The following is a 25,169-nucleotide window of genomic DNA, read 5'->3' as shown; positions in this document are numbered from 1 at the left end:
AGAAGATCCCTGTGGAATATAATACCCTGGACCATGTTTAAACTTTTATGGGGAGTGATGGTGACGGAAACATCCCCCAACTTGTCACAAGTGAGCAACCTCCGTGACTGGGCAGAGGATGCTGTTTTGATGAGAACCGAGCCAGAGCGCATTTTGGACAAGCCCTCCACCTCCCCGAACTTGTCCTCTAAATGATCCACAAAAAACTGAGGCTTAGTTTGCATAAAAGATTCACCATCGACCCGCATACAGACAAGGTACCGGGGTGAATAATCTCCACTGCTGTCTTTAGCCATGTGTTCCTCCCATGGAGTGGCCAGGGAGGGAAATGATCTTGGATTGAATTGCTTGCCGTTGAGGTTAGACCTCGATCGCTTAGAGACTGCTGGTGGAGGCCCACCAGCGAGAGATGATGTACCACGCTTCATTGCGGGTCATCTGCCCTGATGCCACCCACTCCGACCAGGGGCTCTCCCCATGGACGCCACCCAGCCACGGCAAAGACCACCTGGCAGGATGGCCTTTGCCGGGAGTCCCGATGCCCCAGAGGGATAGGCATCTACTCCTCGGCATACGTGGGGAGGTAGTAGCTCAGGCATCAGTAGAGCGATCCCTGTGTTGTCAGGGGGCTACAACCAACAGGGTACATGGCGGCCCCACCACAACGGACTGGTTACCGTGCTGGATGTTAGGTGACATGTGGTCCATGGTCGCCGTCAGTGCAGAAAATGGCCCTGCACATTGCTTGGCAGAGAGTGCACGCAGGAGCGTATCCATGCCCAAGTGATGGAGAGTGGGCAGGACTGCAATGCAACGATGAATAAGATGGCGAAAGTTCTCAACGCGAGATGGACACAATGCACCAAGTAAGGCGCCCTTCCCCAATCGGCTCGCTCTTCGGAAAATTTTGAGAGATGGAGGTCAAACCCAACAGGGGACCATCACATAAGGCCGAAAAGTTTGAGACTCCTTTTAGTCGCCTCTTACGACAGGCAGGAAGACCGCGGGCCTATTCTAACCCCCGAACCCGCAGGGGGATCCTGTATGTGTATTCCATTTCAGGTTATCTTGAACCCACACACCCAGGAATTTGAAAACAGTGTCGGTATCTATTGACTGGTTATTTACGGTGACAAATGGCTGAGAGGAATTTGCATTTTGTGTTGTGTGAAAGTTCATGGAAGCTGTCTTTTTGGTGTTGATAGTTAATCTGTTGATTTTAGCCCAGTTGCTGAGTTGTTCAGTGGCCAAGTTCACAGCTTTTTGCACAGCCTCTGTATTCTCCCCTTTGAGGAGTACAGTTGTGTCACCAGCAAATATTATGCATCAACATTCAGACTCAAGTCATTAATATTCAGGAGGAAAAGTAGGGGTCCCAAAACTGAGCCCTGTGGGACACCTTGCTTTACAGTTTTATTACTTGATAGTATTTCGGTTATTGAGTTTCTTTGTCTATTAGTATATTTCATGCTGACTCTCAGCATCCAATTGGTTAGGAATGTAGCAATCCAGTTTGCAATTCCTCTGATACCATAGTGTTCTAATTTTTCCAGTTATATTTTGTGGTCAACAGTGTCAAAAGCCTTTGACGTATCCAGAAATATGCCTCTTATGTGTTGTTTTCTATCTGACAGTTCTAATAGCATATTTATGCAATCATATACTGCAGTTTCAGTAGATTTGTTGCTTCTGAACCCATGTTGAGCTAAACTTAGTAAACCTTTTTTTCCAATGAAGTACATCATTTTTTTGTACATTATTTTTTCAAAAACTTTAGAAAAGCACGATGAGATTGAGATAGGCCTGTAGTTATTCATATCTTTATTATCACCTTTTTTGAAGACAGGAATTACTTTAGAAAGTTTCAGAGCTTCAGGGAAGATACCTGCCTGGAAAGAACAGTCACAGAGGTGAGTTAATGGTTTAGCAATTGTGTGTTCACAGTTTTTGATTACAGCTGCTGGGATACCATCGATTCCAGCTGAATATGGATTTTCTAACTCTCTGAGGGCTTTTGCAACATCATTTTCAGTGACTTTGGTAATGAAAATTCACTCTGCACATGTATAATACTTTCGGTTTGCTGGTTGGTAATTTGTGTTAGGATTATTTTGGACCAATTTTTCAGCAATGCTCATAAAGAAATTGTTGAAAGAGTTCACCTCAACGTCGGGATTAGATATAGATTCATTGTTGAGTTTGATTTCTATGTTCGTGTGTGAAGCTTTCATTTCCCCTCTTTCCCTATTTATGATATTCCACATTGCTTTTACTTTATTGCTGGATTTGTCAATGTACTCATCATTCTGCATCCTTTTTGCTTGTCTTATCACTCTTCTTAGGATACATGTGTAGTTTTTATAGTATTCTGTTAGTTGGGGGGGAGTCACTACTTCGTTTACACAACATGTGGAGTATTCTTTTATGTTTGCAAGAGATTTTTATAGCTGGTGTAATCCAACTCTTGTTTCTATTATTATTATTATTATTATTATTATTATTATTATTATTATTTATTCTTACTGGTTTTTGTGGAAAGGCCTCTTCAATGTGGTGGATCATTTTGTCAAGAAATATGTTGAATTTCATGTTGACATCATTGGCTGTGTACATCTCTGTCCACTTTTCTTTACTAAGGAGGGCATTTAGCTTGTTCAAGTTCTCTTGGGTGAAAAACCTTTGTAAAGTTTTAGGTGGGACTGGGTTTGAGGTATCTTTGCTAACATCGGCCTTTAGAAAGAAAGCTTGGTAGTCGCTGAATCCTGCATTGTATACTTCTAGAGTTGGGTTAAGTTTATTTCTATTTGCAAAAATTTGATCTTGAGCTGTCTTGCATGAGGGTGTTATTCTAGTGAGCTCGTTTACAAGGCCATGCAGATTATAAGTTTTTGCAATGTTAATCAATGTTTCCCTGTTTCTGTCGTGGGTGAGAAAGTCTATATTAAAGTCACCACATATAATCACATCCTGTTTCCACTGACTTATTTTGGATAGACACAAGTCCATTTGTAACAGAAAATCATTAATACTACTGGAGGGGGACAGTAAATTGTAGCTACAATTAGATTTAGATACGTAAGCTTTATGGCTGCACATTCAAAGATCTTGTCTGTTCCTATTTCCTTTAGGGTAGGAAGTGGGCTATATTCAATGTGTTGTTTGATGAAGATGGCAACACCACCATGTCCATCACTTGATCTGGAGCAGTGTTCGAAGTTTGGTAGTGACATAAACCTAACTACATCAGTGCAGAGCCAGTGCTCTGCTAGGCATACTACTGAGATATCACTGAGTTCACTGGTCAGCAAAATGCTTAAGTCATCAGTTTTGTTGCTCAAGGATTGGACATTGTGATAATAGATTTTCAGGTCTGAGTGGGGTTTACTCAAGGGGCTCTAAGTCATATTTACTGTGTCACTGACCTTTAGTTAAATTGTGCTGTATTCCAGGTATGTTGACTTCTGTGCAGTTGTGCTGGTTCTCTTGGTCGTCCTTGGCAGCCAACTCATCTTCCAGGTGGGCCTGAAAAGTATCCACATGCACTTCACACTGCTGAGGCATCACATTGACATTTTGGAGGGATGTCTCGATAGTGTTCACCATCACATTATTGATCCTTTCAGGTTCCTGACCTTTTTGAGGGGTCGGGGGCTTTGTGTTTCATCTCTGTGACTTCGTGACCCATTTGTCTAGTGTAGTTTGCACAGTATGGCCACTACTACTCTTTTTATTTCCCATCTTGTTTGTCTTTATCCAATTGCTTATTAGTGTCTGTTTATGGTTTCTGACTTTAAGTCTCTTATTGTCCCCCATAGTTGTCAGGAAGGCCAGTCTATTGCAGATAATCTCCTTGCCACATTTGTTTAGGTGTAAGCCATGTGTTGTGAAGTGGTTTCTGGCTAGTCTCCCTATTTCAAAGTTCACAGCAATTCTTTTTTTGTATCCATGTTTAGCTAAATTCAGAGCCTGTATCAGATGGAAGTTTGCAGTATTAACTTTACTATTTAAATTTTGAACATCATATCTCCTGGGTATAGGATGGCTAATGATATTCATTTTGTGACTTACAGCGAGTATTGGTTCCAATGGTTCTACCGCATGTTTCAACATTAGATCGAGAGGTTTGTCTATGTCGTTAGAACCCCCTATTACAATCAAAGTATCACGTGCACTGAAGCTTCTTGTCAAATTTTCTGCGTTTTTTATCACCACTTTTAGTGGGGCACCAGGTTTTACTATGCTTTTTACCTGGTATGAGGGCCCTAGTTTGTCTTGCAGTATTTGAGCACAGTCTCTTCCATGACTGCCACTTAATATTAGTACTTTCATTTTTTCCGAGATTTTCTTGCTATGTAACATTGTGGAATTTCTTTCATTTTTGTCCTGCACATATATTGGTGCTTGAGAGATTATGTTCGTCGACGGATTACTCATACACTTTGTGGTGGATTGTTCACTTTGGGTTAATTTTTGTGTAAGATATTGTGCAAAGTTAGACTGTAAATTGACCTTGCTAGCATCTTGCACCAGGCGGTTATCAGTAGTTACACTTTTAAAACGACTTTCTGGATCTATTTCACGTAGGCCTACCCCCACATTAGCTTTGTTTTCCGTTGCAGTTCGTTTACGTGCAGATTTTACAGGGCTACAATCACACGTTGCGCTAGACAACACACGATTTCTGAGCATTGCATTCTGAGCACAATTTACGGCTTGACTATTTCTCGTAGTGCTCTGTCCCATCAAACGCCAGTTTTTGTTATTGATATTTACGTTCGGGGTGCGGATAACGAGTTCATTGTTCGTGGTTTTATTGGTTACTGCCACTTCAAGTTCATTACACTTCACTAATAGTTCATGATACTTCACCAGTAGGCTTTCAAGCTTGAGGTTGAGGTCCATTATTTCTTGTTTCAATGACGTAATTATGTGATCCTCTGTTTTTAGAGTATTGTTTACTTTGGATTCAGTTGCTTCTATGATGCACTGTTAAAGTATTTCAGGTTAACTTTGACGCATTTTTCGTGGTACCAGTAATTACAGTTAATACACAGAATACCTCGTATAACTCTTTTTGAACATATTTTGCACTTATTATGGTCGAAATTTGTTGGAACTGCTGGATCGGCAATTTGTACACTTTTACCCAGTGCCTAATATCTTAAAATATTTACCTACATTTACAAGGTAAAACTACATACTATGAGTTATTTACATACATCATACTACAATATTTTAATTAACTGCAATACACATACACAAGTAATAAAAGCATTCCTCATTCTTTTCATATATACTCCTCTACACTATAAAATTCTTGCATTGAACGAGCAGTAAAGGAAACAAAGTAAAAATCTGGAATAAGAATTAAAGTTCAGAAGTAAGAAATAAAAACTTTGACATTTGCCGCAGATAGCTGTCTCAGAGACAGCAAAGGACTTGGAAGAGCAGTTAAATGGAATGGACAGTATCTTGAAAGCAGAACACAAGATGAACATCAACAAAAGCAAAACAAGTATAATGGAATGAATTTGAATAAAATCAAGTGACACTGAGGGAATTAGGTTAGGAAATGAGACACTTAAAGCAGTGGATGAGTTTTGGTATTTGGGCAGCAAAATAACTGATGATGACTGATGTAGTGAGGATATAAAATGTAATTTGGCAATGACAACAAAAGTATTCCTGAAGAAGAGAGATTTGTTAGCATCGAATATAGATTTGTGTAAGGGAGTCTTTTCTGAAAGTATTAGTGTGGAGTGTAGCCATGTATGGAAGTAAAATGTGGATGATAACCAGTTAAGGCAAGAAGAGAATACAAGCTTTTGAAATATGGTGAAGATTAGATGGCTAGATCACATAACTAATGAGGTGGTACTGAATGGAATTGGTGAGGAAAGAAACTGATGGCACAACCTGACTAGAAGAAGGGATCGGCTGATAAGACTCTTTCTGGGACGTCAAAGGATCACGAATCTAGTATTGGAGAGAGAGAGAGAGAGAGAGAGAGAGAGAGAGAGAGAGAGATAGAGAGAGAGAGAGAGAGTCTTATGGAGGGAGACCAAGAGATGAATATAGTAAGCAGATTTAAAAGAATGTAGGTTGCATTAGTTATTTGGAGATGAAGAAGCTGGCCCAGGATAGAGTAGCATAGAGAGTTGCATCAAACCTGTCTTCGGACAGAGGACCACAACAACAACACAGCTTATTTACATTCATAAAATAATCTACAGATAATGTCCTGTAAGATGCTGTAAATATCTTCCCTCTGCTACTGAAGCTAGTAAGGGATTAAACAGGCTGTGTTCCCAAAATCAAGAAGGAGCCAAACAAAATGTAAGTTTGGTTTAAGTATTGAAACACAGTATTGCAGCGAGAGAAGACAATGAGAGTAACAAGGATCTAATCCAGATAGACTGGGTTTGCTTTCAGTTCTAGAAAATTTTAGAGGCTTTTGAGAACATCAAAGGCTTTCCAAAAATTGAAATAATTGATGCAATAAAATGAGCACTACTACTTCCACTGGAAACTCATAGCACCAGATCGCCGAGGCTATTCTGGTTATGATTTAACCAGAAATATGAGCTACTGGATCAACCAGCTGTAGATACATGATATGGCCAAATTATGGATCAGAAACCTTGGCCACCGAGTAATATTACCACAGATATCCAATTCATCATAATTTCTGACTGGAAGCTTTGGGCAGTGAGTAAATTCACTGTGGATATTCCATGCCTGTTCCAGACACAAAGCACACTATAATGATGTATGATGTGTTACCACCAACTGATTGAATTCTGTCAGATATAAGTGTTTAGAAATATTAAACTTGTTTTGGGAATCAGTACAAGAAATGTAAGAAATTTAAAAAATCCAGTAACTGATTTTATTAAGAGTAAACATAAAATGTATTGTTCTTGCACTTGCCTCCAAGTACTAATTCTGGAATCATAAAAGCACATGAAAGAGTAATTGCATAATTACTGAATGTCTTGTTTTTTGCAATAGGTTGTCTATTGGTTGATTTTCTTACGTAGTAAAAACAGAATCTGAGTGGCACTCCAGGACTAGGGAATGAATCAAATGTCTTCCTTTGGTTTTACATTTCTTACAAGGCAATAAATTAACTATCATAATATCTTCCATGTCTGTCTTGACCCATTTACTTCAGACTTGCAGTCATTACTGGCTTTTGGCCGTGTACTTGGAATTGGCTTCTCAAAATTTCACTTGTCGCAGCCAGGCTGCCTAGTGCACAGGGGGCGTTTGGGTTTTGACTGTTCAAATCACATTTTTTTACAGAAACTTCACTTCATTTGGGACTCACGAGATGCAAATGCTCTTGTTAAATACCTCATTCTTGGTACATCATCTGCTGACTGGGGCTTTATACAACCACCAAAAGGGTCTTCTGGGGCCACTCTCATTCTTGCAATATACACTCCTGGAAATTGAAATAAGAACACCGAGAATTCATTGTCCCAGGAAGGGGAAACTTTATTGACACATTCCTGGGGTCAGATACATCACATGATCACACTGACAGAACCACAGGCACATAGACACAGGCAACAGAGCATGCACAATGTCGGCACTAGTACAGTGTATATCCACCTTTCGCAGCAATGCAGGCTGCTATTCTCCCATGGAGACGATCGTAGAGATGCTGGATGTAGTCCTGTGGAACGGCTTGCCATGTCATTTCCACCTGGCGCCTCAGTTGGACCAGCGTTCGTGCTGGACGTGCAGACCGCGTGAGACGACGCTTCATCCAGTCCCAAACATGCTCAATGGGGGACAGATCCGGAGATCTTGCTGGCCAGGGTAGTTGACTTACACCTTCTAGAGCACGTTGGGTGGCACGGGATACATGCGGACGTGCATTGTCCTGTTGGAACAGCAAGTTCCCTTGCCGGTCTAGGAATGGTAGAACGATGGGTTCGATGACGGTTTGGATGTACCGTGCACTATTCAGTGTCCCCTCGACGATCACCAGTGGTGTACGGCCAGTGCAGGAGATCGCTCCCCACACCATGATGCCGGGTGTTGGCCCTGTGTGCCTCGGTCGTATGCAGTCCTGATTGTGGCGCTCACCTGCACGGCGCCAAACACGCATACGACCATCATTGGCACCAAGGCAGAAGCGACTCTCATCGCTGAAGACGACACGTCTTCATTCGTCCCTCCATTCACGCCTGTCGCGACACCACTGGACGCGGGCTGCACGATGTTGGGGCATGAGCGGAAGACGGCCTAACGGTGTGCGGGACCGTAGCCCAGCTTCATGGAGACGGTTGCGAATGGTCCTCGCCGATACCCCAGGAGCAACAGTGTCCCTAATTTGCTGGGAAGTGGCGGTGCGGTCCCCTACGGCACTGCATAGGATCCTACGGTCTTGGCGTGCATCCGTGCGTCGCTGCGGTCCGGTCTCAGGTCGACGGGCACGTGCACCTTCCGCCGACCACTGGCGACAACATCGATGTACTGTGGAGACCTCACGCCCCACGTGTTGAGCAATTCGGCGGTACGTCCACCCGGCCTCCCGCATGCCCACTATACGCCCTCACTCAAAGTCCGTCAACTGCACATACGGTTCACGTCCACGCTGTCGCGGCATGCTACCAGTGTTAAAGACTGCGATGGAGCTCCGTATGCCACGGCAAACTGGCTGACACTGACGGCGGCGGTGCACAAATGCTGCGCAGCTAGCGCCATTCGACGGCCAACACCGCGGTTCCTGGTGTGTCCACTGTGCCGTGCGTGTGATCATTGCTTGTACAGCCCTCTCACAGTGTCTGGAGCAAGTATGGTGGGTCTGACACACGGGTGTCAATGTGTTCTTTTTTCCATTTCCAGGAGTGTATAAATGACCTTCCATCTGACAGTTACTTCTCTTTGTTGATGATGCAAGGATTGTAATCAAGCCCAACACATGGAACAATAAATGAAATAGTCTTAGCATAATTGATTGGTTCTTGGTGAATGGATCATTGAATAACTCACAAAAAGAAAAGTTCATTTGATTCTTAACAAAACAAGATAAGCATAAATCAGTAACAACAATCCAGTATGGAGGAAGGGAAATTTGTATAACTGGTTATTCAAAAAGGCTGTGTGTGCAATTTATGGAAATATTATGGGCACAAGCTTAAAATTTGCTGTACACTTAATTGCTGATTTTATTGATAAATCACTAAAAAATTAATATTCTTTGTGCACTTGCATTCATTGATGTCATGTGGAATAATCTGCTGGGGCAGTTCCACACAAGGACAAGGAAGTACTGTATTGGTATGTGTTGAATAGATAATACCTGGTTCCACACTCGAACTTCATGTGATTAACTGTTTGAAAAATAAAGCATACTGATAACAGCCTCATAATACATTTTTCTCACTCATGAAGTTTGTTGTGAAGAATTGGATGCAATTTGAAAATAACAGCAGCACTCATAAATGTAATGTCTAGAACAAAAGTAGCCTCCACTATCCACAAATTAATTTTATTGTTGCACAGAAAGTAGCAAATCATACAGCCATAAAAATACCAGACTACCTCCTTTTTGAGTTAAAAGCACTGGTAGATAATGAAAGTTTTAAAAACAGACTGACATTATTCCTGTTTCCTATCATATTGGCTACCAAATAAAATTTGTCACTGGACTGAGAATTTCCTGGTAAGAAAGATGCAGCATATTATCCTGGGTAGAGAATCATCAACAGATGTACTAGTAGCTACAGGCATTTTCCAGGTTTGCTGGAACCCTTGCTACTGCTATTTTAGAAAGCTTTATTCAAGAGTTGTACAGTTAGGAGATAAGCCAAAAAATTACTGAAAAAATCTGCACATATATTCAGCCAGATCTCACTAGGACTTCGAAGTAGTACACAGACTGGCAACATACTTTAAATGTTCTGAAATCTAAATATGCGCACTTCACAAAGTGAAGAAAATTAGTGTCCTATAATTGCAATATTGGTCTGTCATAATTTGAATCAGGCAACTCATACAAATACCCAGATGTAATATTTTGCGTGGATTTAAAGTCAAATGATCACATATGCTCATTGTAGGTAAATGAGGTAGGAGACTAATTCATTGGTAGGATTCTAAGGAAATGCTCTCAGTCTACAAAGGAGATTGCTTACAATCAATTGCGACCCACACCAGATAAGAGTAACAGAGGATATGGAATGCCCTGAAGTCAAGGAATACAGCATCAACCTGGACACTGGGATCTATTGTCTTCTGCATCTCTTTGACGAACAGAGCTGAGTTTGACACAAATGTTATTTGCAGAATCCATGTCATATCTACATAGCAGATTTTTGGTCTTCGGGAAGAGTCATAATACGTGAGCATAAAACATGTTCCATAATGTGCATCAGTTTGTAGACCATTCTTGAAAGTGGCAATTACGTAAGTATTCTTGCAGTCAGCCAGAATGCTTCATTGCTTGAATGTCCTATGATACACTGTGTCTGGAAGAGGAGTAAATTCTTCCACATGCTGAATGAGTATCTCATCCAGTCCAGCTGCATTTCCTTTTGAGCACATTCAATTGGCTTTCTATCACATGGGCATCACAGTCTTCGTCAGTGAACCAATTTTGGAATTTTGATGTCATTATGGTGATCAGGTACCTGTACAGATGGCTTTGATCCATTCACGAATTTAATAATAAGACCAAAACTTCTTAGGTTTTTCTATCAGACTGATAAATAGTTTTACTTTCGAATTTATTGGGTGCCTGAAACATAGTTCTCGTTACACTTTGCTTCATTCATTTTGTGTTTGTCAGTGAGACTTCAACTACGTATAAATCTATAATTATGATCCCTCTGTTTTCAGAAAAGCTTTCAAATACGGCTGTCAAATCATGGAGGGTCTTTTCCAACCTTCATCTCTTTGGCATACATGTATATCTGTTTGCAGCTTTCCTTTGCATGTACCTATCTACAGCACATTGTTCAAGATAACTGAACTCTGTTTACTTGTAGTGAACATTTTCTGCCTCAGGAGGTGAATGATGTTCATTGCTAAGGTAATCTGAAATTTCTGTCTAGTTGCACTTACCAAAAAGAAACATATTCCTACCTTTCTCTACATTCCTTTTGCTATCTGGATTCAGTGAGGGTTTGCTCGGTGGTTACCAGCTCTTCATTAACATACGTCAAAAATTTTGAGCTTGTTTGGAACAAGTCTGTTCTCCATTACTTGTTCCTGCTGCTCACTGTCAGCAACTCCATTACCCATTCCACAGCTTATAAGCTGAAATACTTTAAATATGACTAGAAAATTTGTGCACAAATCTTCACCAAGTTTTTTTGAAATATTCTGGCACTGCTGCTTTTGAGACAGTGTGTCTGTAAAGGCATCTGATTAGGATGTTACTTATCTTCACTGAAATTATTCAACTTCGGAATCTATACTAATGTAACTACATAGTACTATATTATTTACACTCAGTGGCCAAATGGTTAGCATGGCTCTATTCCATACAAGGGCCTTGGTTTGATTCCCGGCCAGGTCAGAGATTTTCTTCACTCAGGCTGGATGTTGTGCTGTTATCATCATCATCATCATCATCATCATCATCGACAACACACAAGTCTCCAAAGAGGTGTCAAATAAAAAATGATTTATGTCGGATAGCTGAATTCTCCTAAAGGGCACTCCCGCCCAAAATACGCCAAGCGGACATTTTCAATTACTGCTATGGAGGTTTCCACCATCATGACCTAGCAAATTTTTCTGATATCTTCCCAGTCAGAACTCCACTGGTACTAACAGCTTGTTCCAGTCAGATTTCTGTCTCTAGTACTGTATGGGTATTATTCCCATGTACAAGTGAGATTAATTATAAGGTCTTTCTACAATCACTTCTGTGGTTAATTAATGCTATATTAAGATTTCATTTGTCTGACTTGCAATGGCAGACATTACTATCTGTAATTAATGAAGCTGCTATTCTGCCCTCTCTGAAACCAAAATGTAATTTATTAATCCTATGATAACAGTCCCTCATTTTAAAAGACTTGTATATGCACACCACACATACCTGCTGCCCTAGCAGATGCTTCCTGTATAGTACACATCGGACCTTTCAAGAAGGGGTCAGGAAATCTCAATTCAAGATTGTCACAATATCGTCTGAGCGTCTGATTTAGCTGTTCCACTCAGTTATTGTCCACAAGATCACATTTAGGACTGGGAGTGATGCTGCAAAATGATAGCTCTTCCTTGCCTTGATTAATGCTAGTCATCTTCAACAATGCAGCCCTGCCACCTGTAGGAACCATAGACTAGGAAAAGGCTCCATAGCAGCATGTGGAGCCATTAGCTAGTTGAAACTTGTTTCATGAATGAGGTGGCCTTGAAGGGGTCAGTTGGAGATATTAAAATTCTGGTTGTTTCCCTGGACACTGAGGTGTTTTTGAGTCTTTTCGTCCCCCCATATTGACTCTGCACTGTTATCCTCTTTCATTTATGGAGGAGATTGTTATCTAGAGTCACCAGAAACCAGTTGGAGGCAGTGGTCAGATATGAGACTTTCTTGAAAGCAGTTACATTGCTACATAGCACTTATTATATTGGTTAACAAGCTTTTCTTCACAAGAAATCTGATTCATGATTCTATTGCATGTTGTTACACTAAATTCAGATACATAGTATGAACTTTTCCATCAGGCAGATTTTTTTCTGACAGTTTCTTTTTAAAATTTGATTTTAGCATTCTCGTTGACCTGTCATAGGAACAAGTATCTCATATACAGCGATTTTACTCCTGCCATATTTCAGGAAATGATATGCAATATCACGCTGAAGCACCAGACGACAAGACTGCACAGATTCATTCATGTTTTCTTATGTGCAGACCTGTTAATATGGAAGTGTGATATGTCAGTATGAGCTGATTGTGTGTTAGCACGAATATCACTAGTGAAATATTATTTTCTTCCTTTCCGTGTAGAATGTATTGTGTATGATGTGTGAGTGTTTTGCTGTTTCATTAAGCCAAGAAATTGTGTAAATCATGCAGACAATTTCTGCTATATTTATGGCAAGCTGACCTTCAAGTCTCATATGTGACATTTCACAGAACTTGTCGAAGAGTGTTATGAACTTTACTTTGGCTGTTACATGGGTCATTTTGATAAGAGTTAAGTCCCAATATATGCTGTGGTCATGTGTGACTATTAAATGGGTGGAAAAATTGTAAACATCATATGCCATCTACAATTCCCATGATTTGGAAGGAACTCACATATCATTTAACTGATTGTTATATTTTTTAACAAATATTAAAGGAATCACATCTAAATGAAAACATACAGTTAAGTATTCAAATTTGCCAGCTACAATGAGGCCTGGCTTAGACAGTGAAGAGTTCCCTGTATCAGTATATGCAGATACAACCTTAATCTATAACTGTGATTATGATCTGCCTCAAACTGAACATGATTCAGATGAAATTAAAAATGATCCTACATATGGAGGCAGTTGCTATTCATCAGAACCATATTTCCCAGTCAACAATACCATCATGACCTGATTTAGGATTAAAGAGTAAGCTGAAGTTTCAACTTTTTAACTTCCACATGCAAAGGCTGGAATGTACTCCAACAAGATCTACGAATAAATACTTATCGCAGCTGCAATAGTGATTTCAAAGAATCTTCTCTGACAAAAATGTTTTTGTGTTTTGAAATGCTATTTGTTCTGTTACAGAAAATCTTCGGCATGAACACTGGCCAGATAAATGGTGATTGTTCAAAGATTCCTCTGAAGGTATTTGAAGGCTGTGCTGCTACATATCGGCAATGAACTTCCACCAATACTTGTAGTGCATGCCAGTGATACGAAATAGACCTATGACAATAAGAAATTGCTTTATTACTTGGTTTGCAATTTGAGTTCACCATATCGTGCTGTTTTTTGTATGAAGGGGACAGCAGAGATAAGTTGTCTCACTATGTTAGAAATTCATGGCCTAAAGGTGAATCTCTTATCTCTGGTCAGAAAAATGTGTCACATGTCCCTTTAGTGAGTCCTGGCAAAAATATATTTGCCTCCATTGAATATTAAACTAGGAGTAATGAAATATTTAATCAATGCTATGGATAAACTTCCTGATGGATTCTTCTATTTTAAATCAGTATTACCCATAGTCACAATGCTAAACAAAGAGAATTTTTGCAGGACCACAAATACAGTCATTAATGTCTGATGAATATTTTGAAGGGCTGTTAAATCTACTGGGAGAAGCAGCCTGTCAGTCTTTCAGAGGTGTGTTGCAGTTTCCTTGGAAACCCTAAATCAGAAAACTATTGTGACATAGTGGCAGATATTCTATATCCTAATAAAGCTATGGGATGCAATATGTCTGTAAAAATTCACTTCTTGGACTCTCACTTAGTCTTTTTCCCAGAAAATCTTTGAGCAGTCAGCAATGGGTATGGTCAGCATTTTCATCAGCAAATTTCTTCAATGGAAAAAAGGTACCAAGGCATGTGGAGCTCTAATATTCTGCTGACTACTTCTGCAACAAAACAAGAGAAGTTACAGATGCAAAATATGTCCAAAAATCAATATCCACCACTTTCTGGGTAAGTCAGAATGAGTAGTGTATCATTTACAGTTAGATAGCTAGTCACTGATTTTATTACAAATTATCAAAAATTCAAATGAATATCACAGGAAACTCCTGCCTGATGGGGAAAAATGAAAATATTTGCATGCAGCATGACAAATACTTCTAGAAACTCATATTTTTATTCTTGTCAAAGAAAAAAAAGTTCAGTTCTGTCAACAGAATAAGTGCCAATTTTAACATTGTCTCATGTTACAACAAGGCTATGGACCATTTTTTAGACTAATTTAACAATTTATCAGTGCACAGGATTTATCCAGGTTTGCCAATAAAATCTATGAGTAAATTTATAAAGCAAATATGTTGCTTTGTTTGTCTTGCACTGTTGCAATATGCAACAACAGCCATGGGACAAACCAAGCAGCAAAGCTAGAAGCACAGAATTGTGTGGGATGAACGAACATTGAAAACACAGAGCCTCCTTCTGTGGATCCTATGGAGTATAATTTTCAAACATGGAACTGCCTGACTGCATCACACAGCTAGAGCCACTGAAGACAGCTATTACCTTAAACAATGGACCTCTGTTGGTCATACAGAGGTTTACACACATTTGTATCAGGCCTGCTGTATGCCTGTGGTTGCACAGCTTCAACATGTGCAAACTCATAACTCAGCAATCTTCTAGGCTTGGGGACGCTCAGCAATGGTATTCAATAGGGGAGGTAGTGGGGAGGGCATTCTGACAAAGGACAAGTAACAACAGGGAGTTCTGCCTCCACAAAGTATTGTGAAGGCGACAACTGTTAATATTATTCATACGAATAAAGGAAAAAGTCAAGGAGCCCTTTTTGATGGTAACACTCGAATGAAGACAAGCATACTCCGCATAGCTCCATGTGGCTCCTAAACCTATCATGCGGGACTGGCTGCCTGTTCCTATCACAGGGAAAGGTGGAGGAGATAAACTCCATCTCTTTTTGAACAGGCTGTGGCTACTTCCACCATAGGTGCCACGGTCAGTTTATGACTAGTGATCTAAGACCTTTGCATTTTTGTCTCACCTCCCTGCCATTAGTACTGTATCTCATGTTGGACTTGAAATTTTTGTACTGTCCATCTGTACCACTTACGTACATTTTTTTTATAGTTGCTCATGCTCAAAGACAGAAAACCCATAGCTAGTGTGAACTTTAGTCTTGGATCCCAGGGACTTCCCTTATATCAAAGAATTTTTTTCATTTAGTCAAGTCCAACACAAGTGTGGATTCTCGGCACTGGTCTAAGTGGAACTTCACGAGACACCAAGGAAACACTGTGGATGGCATAAAAGGAGCATTTCAGTATGTTGTTGTTGTTGTTGTTGTTGTTGTTGTTGTGGTCTTCAGTCGTGAGACTGGTTTGATGCAGCTCTCCATGCTACTCTGTCCTGTGCAAACTTCATCTGCCAGTACCTACTGCAACCTACATCCTTCTGAATCTGCTTAGTGTATTCATCTCTTGGTCTCCCTCTATGATTTTTACCCTCCATGCTGCCCTCCAATACTGAATTGGTGATCCCTTGATGCCTCAGAACATGTCCTACCAACCAATCCCTTCTTCTGGTCAAGTTGTGCCACAAACTCCTCTTCTATTCAATACCTCCTCATTAGTTATTTGATCTACCCATCTAATCTTCAGCATTCTTCTGTACCACCACATTTCAAAAGCTTCTATTCTCTTCTTGTCCTAACTATTTATCGTCCATGTTTCACTTCCATACATGGCTACACTCCATACAAATACTTTCAGAAACGGCTTTCTGAGACTTAATTCTATACCCGATGTTAACAAATTTCTCTTCTTCAGAAACGCTTTCCTTGCCACTGCCAGTCTACATTTTATATCCTCTCTACTTCGACCATCATCAGTTTTTTGCTCCCCAAATAGGAAAACTCCTTTACTACTTTAAGTGTGTTATTTCCTAATCTATTTCCCTCAGCATCACCAGACTTAATTCGACTTCATTCCATTATCCTCGTTTTGCTTTTGTTGATGTTAATCTTATATCCTCCTTTCAAGACACTATCCATTCCATTCAACTGCTCTTCCAAGTCCTTTGCTGTGTCTGGCAGAATTACCATGTCATCAGTGAACCTCAAGGTATTTATTTCTTCTCCATGGATTTTAATACCTACTCCACACATTGCCATGCTACACCAAATGCCTAACATCAGACAATAGTCTGTCATTCTTTTATCACTATTCGTAGATTTCAGTGAAATATTGCAAATGATTCCATCCATATAAAGTTATCTATGAATGCATTGTACCTTCAAACAAAAGTTATCATGGTTTACTTCTAATCTCGAACTGTTGTTTGTAATTAGGACTGGAAGAAAATACTGCCAGGTTTGCACCTAAATTGTCAAGTGATTTGTACTAAAAGTAAATAATTTCAGTGAAATTGTGATTGGAAAGAAATATCTCCAATCCAGGCTGTTACCAAGAATCTACACAAAAGTACAAATGAGGTATTTCTTTTGTCTACCACACATGCACTGTAAGGAATCAATGGGCACCTTCCATCCTTCAACACAGATTACTATTGCTACACATTTGCTGTAGGGTAAGATAAGAGGACAATCATGCAAAACATGATAGCAACAGTCAAAGACTTTAGCATTCTGAAAGTGGACAAAATGAATAAAATTTCCAAGCTTGTCGAAAATTTCTCTCTCAAAATGTTCCATGTATTCTACAGAAAACAAATATATTAATTCTGCTAAATAATTCTTCATTGTTTTCACACAATGAACTGTAAACAATACTACAAACCAGACCAGGGGCATACCAAGAGTTACAAAAAAGTAACTTGCATGACCCAACTTCAATAATTGTTTCACATCTTATCTCTGAATATAATTATAGTTGTTGGCATTTCATTACAATGACGTTCACCTAATATTGCAGGTGAGAATATAAGAAGCAAAAAGTCAGCAAATACAATTATTTGAGACTACTTGTATCGGACGGTTGCTTCTATCTGCATACTATTCACAAGTGGCAGTCAAGACATGCAGCACAATGAGTCTTATTAAAATCTGACCATCAAACATGCTGCAAACTACACTTGTCAGTGAAATTGATGCTTATTTGTAGTGAATCACATGACTTGTCCACTTTGCTACTAAACAGTTTTCTGTCCGCCCTTCTATGCAACATACTACAATAACAGTTTTATACGATACTGTCCATGTAATTCTATAAATGAACTGTCCTTTACATGTTATTTGAAGATAGTTGATCGTTTTAAATGTCGATTTATCATTTTTAAAGTCCAAAGCCTTACTCTATGGTCAAAAATTAATTACTACAATTTATCTGACCATCACCTATAATGGCTCTTTCTGAGGATATGGTAGTCATTTCTGTGTTTAAAATAGTATAGTGACTGTTCTTAATGAAAGTTCAAATCAAACGTTAACACATCACAGCACTTAACGACAAAAACACATAATCGACGAGTATCATCAGTGAATACAGCTTCACAAGTGGCCATGGCATACAGTCCAAGTGGTGTATTTTGCTATTAGGAAAATACATAAATTTGATGACCCCTATTAGGAAAATACATAAATTTGGTGATTTGGGCTTTACCACTGTAGCACGGCAAACAATTGGATTGATGTTGGTTTTTTCCTGGTGTGAAAGTACAATAGATACAAAGTAAAAGTTAGCTCTTCACCCTGCACCATCTCCTGCATGAGCTCCACCATCGCCGAGAAGTCTTAAGTTAACTTATTTGTTGTACATTTAAATGTATATTGTGGCCTAATTATGTAGGTAGTGTTTCAACACACCATATAATGGTTCAATGTTACTTTTCGAAATTGTCAGTCTTCAAGAAAGTTTGTTCCGAAAGTGACTGCATTTATTACTTCATTTTCAGGTGTTTTTTGTTTAATCCCACATTCTGTTTTAACTTGAGAATTTTGTTTCAAAGTAAAATAACTTCCTTCATTCAAAATCTTTTTGTTAAGTTCAGAGTGTTCTCATCACCGTACTTACTTCAATGTCTTCTATAATGCTTTAACATGTACTGAATAACAACAATTAAAAATTATGAAAGGAGATGGGGGAGGGGGGAATAGGGGGAAGGGGGGAGACGGGGGGAAGGGAAGGGAAGGGAACCACTCATCTAGACATGACTGATGAGTGGCACTTACAAGGTCTGAACAGAATACATTATTTACACTAGCCTTCAAAGCTATTGCTCTTTCTGTAGCAAAAGCACTCTTATTCACATAAGAAATTTCAATGCATCTACATGTCTTAAATTTGTGTTTGCCATATGGTTAGGACAGAAATCTTACAATTCTTGTCTTTGGTCTTCAGTTTTCTGTAGCCGTTTCTGCCATTCTGAGTACTCAAAGTTGTCATGTGCGAAAACTTTGCCATTAATATAAATAACACGTTTAAAACCAATACTGTCAATGATTTTTAGTTGTTTCATCCAAACTGAAAACTGCAAAATACATTTTCTTAATACAGTGCCTCAATAATACCATGTTTTTATGTCAGCTTCTGAAGGTAATGACATAGAAGCAATCCTTATCAGTATTAATTTTTAATACTAACTGAATATTGTATATTTTGCTTTAAAAATAGAGGGCTTATGCAAAACAATTTTACAATTCAGATTTTATCGCTTTCCAAATATAGTATTTTTTTAAATCAATAAAGAATAGCCTATATCTAACAAGGTATTCCAGTGTTGTATGACAAATAATGCATTCTGTTAGGGTGGTGAACTATCTAAATAATTTTAAGAAGTGATTACAGATTTTTATTAACAATTGGCCAAAAAGTTACAATTTCTTGTATAAATTTTGAGATCAAGAAACAGTGCTGAAAAGTATAACAACCTCTGCAATGCAAACAATGGAATTCACAGGAGAGATCAGAATTCATATTTCTTATTTTGAATCACTAGAAATGTTCAGGTTTACCTACTGAGCACCTTCACTATGTACAATTAAGATACATCTGTAATAATGTCTGCATGCCATCCTCATCTAAACTGACATATCATTCAACAATCTATCATCTTATTACTTGGGAAATTAAACTACTACAAACACGATGAAAGCATAGACAATGCCTCTCATTCCAAATAAAGTCACACAGACTGGTTAACAAAATATTTGCTGTTGATTCACTAAGGATGATTGCATTGATTAATTTCACATGAAATTAAGGTAACATTATTAATTAATAAATTTGATAGTTTCATGACACATATGAAGTAAATATACTATTCGTTATTTGCATGATAACATGCAATTTTCTACTGAACAGCCTCACATTAATTCTTTTCCTATTAAAATGTCACATTTATGATTAAACATTATCACAGATAAAAAAATATACAACTAATAGTCCTTTTGTCAATCTTGTTCTAAATACATCAGTGATTAAGCATGCCAAATGATTTTGTAGCAATTATGAACATTCTCCCATCATGTATTATTACAATCATACAATTATTCACATTTTATCTGAGACCAAGTGATGCAGTACTGTGTATTTGTCATTCAATGAATGTAATTATCAGTCACAATACCCGAAATTTGCTTTTACTTTCACAAAGATTATTTTGTAACAAAATCACAAGACATGGATAATAAACAAAGGTAATATTTCAAATTGGAAGTCTTGACTGGAGAAGACATGATTTTTTTCTGATTCTATTACACGAATCGGTATTTTTAAATTACAAGGCAAAATTAAGATTCTGTGTGTGGCATTGATGACTGGAAAAGAAAAATATTGCCTTTTGACAGCAGAGGATGTGCCAGTATTAAATAAAGAATAATGAACAGAGAAATTAAACTATGGAATGACAGCAAAGTAGAAATATGACTTTACCACGTGAAATCACTTGATGAATTGATAGTACCAGAGATGACAATTCAGATACTGACCTACCAAATTTTACTTTGGATCAGTTGCACAGGAAAGTATGTAATGTTAGCTGACAAACCAGCTACTCACATTACTACAGTATTATGGTGGAGTGAAGACATGGCAGCCTCATTTAGGTGTAAATGTTAAGTGATGTTTTAAAGCTGAAATACGAAAATGTTGGAGATGAAGGAGAGGGAAAGAGGGAGAAACAATAACAATAGTGGTTATTTGATGTACAAAGCACTAAGTATTTTGTCATCCAATCAGTCTAAACTGCAAGACCCCTCAGAATCAATTAGTTTTTTTACCTTGAACACAGTTTATAAAAAAAACACACACACACACACACACACACACACACACACACACACACACACACGATCTGCAGAAACTAAGAAACAGAAAAAAAATATGGAAAAGGAAGGAAGACATACATGTATCATGTCAGTAACGACACCATTATGGACTAAGCACAGGTTCACAGTGCGGAAGGGAATTTTTCAGTATTCATTGCAAAGGAATTACCAGTGTTTACTATAAGCAGTTTAAGGAAACCAAGAAAAACCTAAACATGACTGGGGATTCACTCTGTGTTCCTCCTGAATGCGAGTAGTGTCTTCCCCACCAAGGTACCCATCTCATTGATATTGGGGAATGAGCCTGAGTCAAGAATTTACCTCCTACTATGCAATATTACCCCCTGTGAGACTCAGACCAATTTCGGAATTACAAACTTAAAAATAATATTTCAATATCTTTCTTGTCTTGTCTACAAAACACACAAAATGGGCAGCATTTACTAAATTTTGGAGTTCCTAATTTTTTTCAGTTCCTATCTTTAATATACAAGATTTGGAAACAATTGAAAATAATGAAAACTGGACCAAAATTAAAACTCCAATCAATCAAAATTGCCATTATTTGTGTAACTGATGTATCATGCCAATGAAAAGAGTGTTAAAGAGGAAGCTTCCACGCATGTCCTGCATTGACAGAAGGGTTCAGTCGTATTTTTCTGTATAGCAGTCACTATGTAAATGATTGCTTTCACTTTTATTCCTCCCAGTCATTTGTTTGTTCACAAGCATATTCAGGCTGTTTTTCTCCCCGAGCAGTATGCATTCCTCTTACTTACAACTGCTCACAAGAAATTAAGCATCACAAGAAATTAAGCATCACAAGAAATTAAGCATCACAAGAAATTAAGCATCACAAGAAATTAAGCATCACAAGAAATTAAGCATCACAAGAAATTAAGCATCACAAGAAATTAAGCATCACAAGAAATTAAGCATCACAAGAAATTAAGCATCACAAGAAATTAAGCATCACAAGAAATTAAGCATCACAAGAAATTAAGCATCATTGAGTAAATATGAAGGTTAAATTAACAGATCAAAAATCTATATATTTCTAATAGTTCTGGATTTCAGTAAACTTTCCTGGAGCACCAGTGTGACAGTAAACATGAAAATAAAATTCTGTCACTGAAAAATCCTTTTCAAACACATTTCGTGGAAACCATGTATAGAAATTTGGACAACATAATTATGTGTCTACTGATAAAGATCAACAGCAAAGTAAGCCAATTCATAAAAAAGCTGAAGGACTGCTGTCATAGCTAATGCTTTACACTCAAAAGATGAATGTGTCATCTCAGTTTCTAGTTTGAGAAGTACAGTTATGACACAAAGGTTTCAGATAATATGGCATTTGACTCAAATTCGTGATGTGAAAAAGACATGTTCGCAAACAAAGAGTGGTGGGCCATATGAGAAGTCACTAATGTATAAAAGGAAACTTGGTATGTAATCTCAAGGTCAGAAATATGCACCAGTCTTTAGTTATGACTACAGTTATGAATATTTCAGTAAGTCAAACTGAGGAGAACAGATGCGAAATGTTAATGCGTTCTGTCAAGCCAAGAAGAAATCTCAAGCACCCTTTTTTTCAGAGAGAGAGAGAGAGAGAGAGAGAGAGAGAGAGAGAGAGAGAGAGAGAGAGAGAGAGAGAGAGAGAGAGAGAGAGAGAGAGAGAGAGAGAGAGAAGGGTCGGGGGGGGGGGGGGGGGGGGATGCAACACACATTACATAATTATGACCTATGATAATTATGGCTCTGATTTTTAGGTAAAAAGTTTTTATAATTATATAAATTATTGTTTTTCAGTTGTTTGCACACAATATTTACAATTTTTATCAATGTGCTAGATATTTTAGTTTATTTCTTTTCTTTTGTGTGTGACTTAAAAGAGGAAGAACCTATCCGCTGCCCTAAATGAAAAGTACAAGTTATTCTATTTCTGTGTATCAGCCTGCAGCACTGTGTTTATCATCTTATCAGTTGCAGTTACCATAAAAGCTGGGAATTTCCTTATCCATAGCCATATTGCACCATGTGTATCATCTTCCTAGTAACATATTCACATGTAGTTCATTTCTGGTGCTAGGAAGTGCAAGGCAATACTACAATGACTAAAGTAAAAGCAAGAACAAATTATCGTCATCTGCAGCAGTATGTTTCAGAATTTAAGGAGAATTTAATTCAGATTGACATGCCCTGTTCTGCCAATCTTATGGGAAAGCAGGAAAGACTAAACAGCGATTCCAAGTTAAACAACTGGGTGGGGGGAGGGGGGGGGGGTGGCAGTTTTGCACTTGCTAAACAAACAGCTTCTAATAAATGATGCAGTTTGAGGATGTTCTGCAATATCTCATAAATTTTCAGTTTATTGTGAAGATTTGTGTAAGCTATTTGTTTTAGTCAACATATATCTTTCTAATGTAAGTAATACAGCGTTAAGAAAGTTAGTCTCCAAAATTTCAAATCTTGACATTCCTGAAAAGTCAGCATTGCGTATAAAGCTTCCAAAGTGTTACCAACAAATTCATTACATGTGTGAAAATGACAAAATATGGGTTAATAACAGATGCTGCATCACATATTTATGAAGAAGGCACTGGCAGGTTTTATTAGTTTGTCAGGTCCCCAGAGGATTTAATTAACAAAATGACATAGCTATTCTTAGCAACGGGGGACGCCGCGCAGTGAAACCCACAGTTCCACAGACACGGAAGGGAAAATGTCACACAGTACAAATAGCCTGAGCTAGTAAACACGTCAAGGATACGAACAGCGTGTCTCCCGGACCTTGGAGGACAAGAAAGAACTTTCCGCCCCGGGACTCTGCTGGACATATTGAAACCAATATAGGTCCACAGCGACAAAATGCCCGGGAAGACCAAAAAATAAATTAGAGAAAGCGGATGCGAGGGCTGCGTCCGAGCAGGGCAGACCTTCAAAATGGGTATTTAAGGACATCCACGAGCAGCAAGAAACAGAGCCATCGCAGAAGTTGAAGAGGACACAAGCAGACAAGGCCCGACAGCATTGAGAAGGTAGCAGCCGCTACTGATGAGGCTATAGGAACTGTAACTACGAGAAGACTGGTGATGCTCTGATGGAAGCAACTACAACTGTCAGTTAAGTACAAGTTTTGCATTGGAATAGTTTTGAACAGGGACAGTTTGTCTCTGTCTCAAGTAACCTCTACAGTTAGTTTCAGCAATAGAAGGAACAAGCCACTTGGTGGTGCTTGTCTCCTGTGAGATAGGACAAGGGTCCATTATTTAAATGAAGAGTGAATTCAAAGGTGGTAATTCTCGTGAGTAGTCGTTTCCGACAGAGTGAGAAGTGGAGATTCTGGCTGAATCTATAGAAGCATACAGAGTAAGGGGAAGGGTCTGACACCTCACATGTCCTTTGTGATACTAGTTCAATAAATTGCGTTAAAGGAGAAATCTCACCTTACTGTTTTGACAGTTCAGTGCTGCCAATTCCCACTTGTACCTGCTACCTATTGAAAGTATTGTCTAATGTATCTACACCTTCTACACGCCCTTAGACAGTCCAGGAGATTCTACTCCCTCTCACCTTCATAATAAAGGCTAGTTAAAGGGAACCACAAACCCATAATTGTCGCCAACGTCCCGATTGCGCCACGCAGGCTTGACCAACTCTATATTGGTATCCGGGACCTGTGCCAGGACGCGACAAGTTATTCTAAAATGATCAACGTTACATGCACTGTGCATAGTTTACACAGGCTATGTGATGAAGTTAAAGCATTATATCTTTAGGCAAATTTATTTCTAATGGGGAAAACTGTTAGTGAAGTTGCTGAGAAGAATTCACCCCAATGTATCACAGCTACCTATCCCAGTAGTAACGCAGTGGGGAACTTCACTCCTTGCAGCCCAGCAGCATACAGTAAAATTTGATGGTCTGGCCTTCGCGGTTGATGTAGTAGAGAAAGAGGATGAAATTTCAATTGGAATACTTTAGGAAATGTTAAGTAACACAGTGTTAAAAAATTTGCCATAGTTATCTGTTGTGTTTCCTTAGCAGCACAATGTAAAAAATTTAAAGGGGTGGGGGGTCCTGTCAAACAGTTCAGTATGTTCACGACATTGAACGAAAACTTTATTGTCATAGTGGATCTACAGCACCAATGTTACAAAATTAAGTCAGATGTGTTTGAAAACAGTGAATTTCAAACTGGGCAAAACTTCAAATGTCCATCAAGAGGAGGCTATCAATGTGTGTGTGTGTGTGTGTGTGTGTGT

The 25,169-nt window shown here is 38.7% G+C and overlaps 1 protein-coding gene across 3 annotated transcripts in view; it reads right to left on the bottom strand.

The window, feature by feature from the left end:
* The window catches only part of LOC126412135 (uncharacterized), a 126,974-nt gene that overhangs the window by 77,447 nt on the left and 24,358 nt on the right, over nt 1-25,169 (bottom strand). For all 3 annotated transcript variants that reach the window (XM_050081629.1, XM_050081647.1, XM_050081604.1), the window contains exon 5: nt 3,423-3,522. In XM_050081629.1, coding sequence (XP_049937586.1) covers nt 3,423-3,522 — 100 coding nt within the window. The remainder of the gene's footprint in view (nt 1-3,422; nt 3,523-25,169) is intronic.

This window comes from Schistocerca serialis, chromosome 1 (genome assembly GCF_023864345.2).
Source record: "Schistocerca serialis cubense isolate TAMUIC-IGC-003099 chromosome 1, iqSchSeri2.2, whole genome shotgun sequence".
In the NCBI taxonomy this organism is placed as follows: domain Eukaryota; kingdom Metazoa; phylum Arthropoda; class Insecta; order Orthoptera; family Acrididae; genus Schistocerca; species Schistocerca serialis.
The sequence above is the reverse complement of the archived record's forward strand: the minus strand, read 5'-3'. Positions and strand labels throughout refer to the sequence as shown.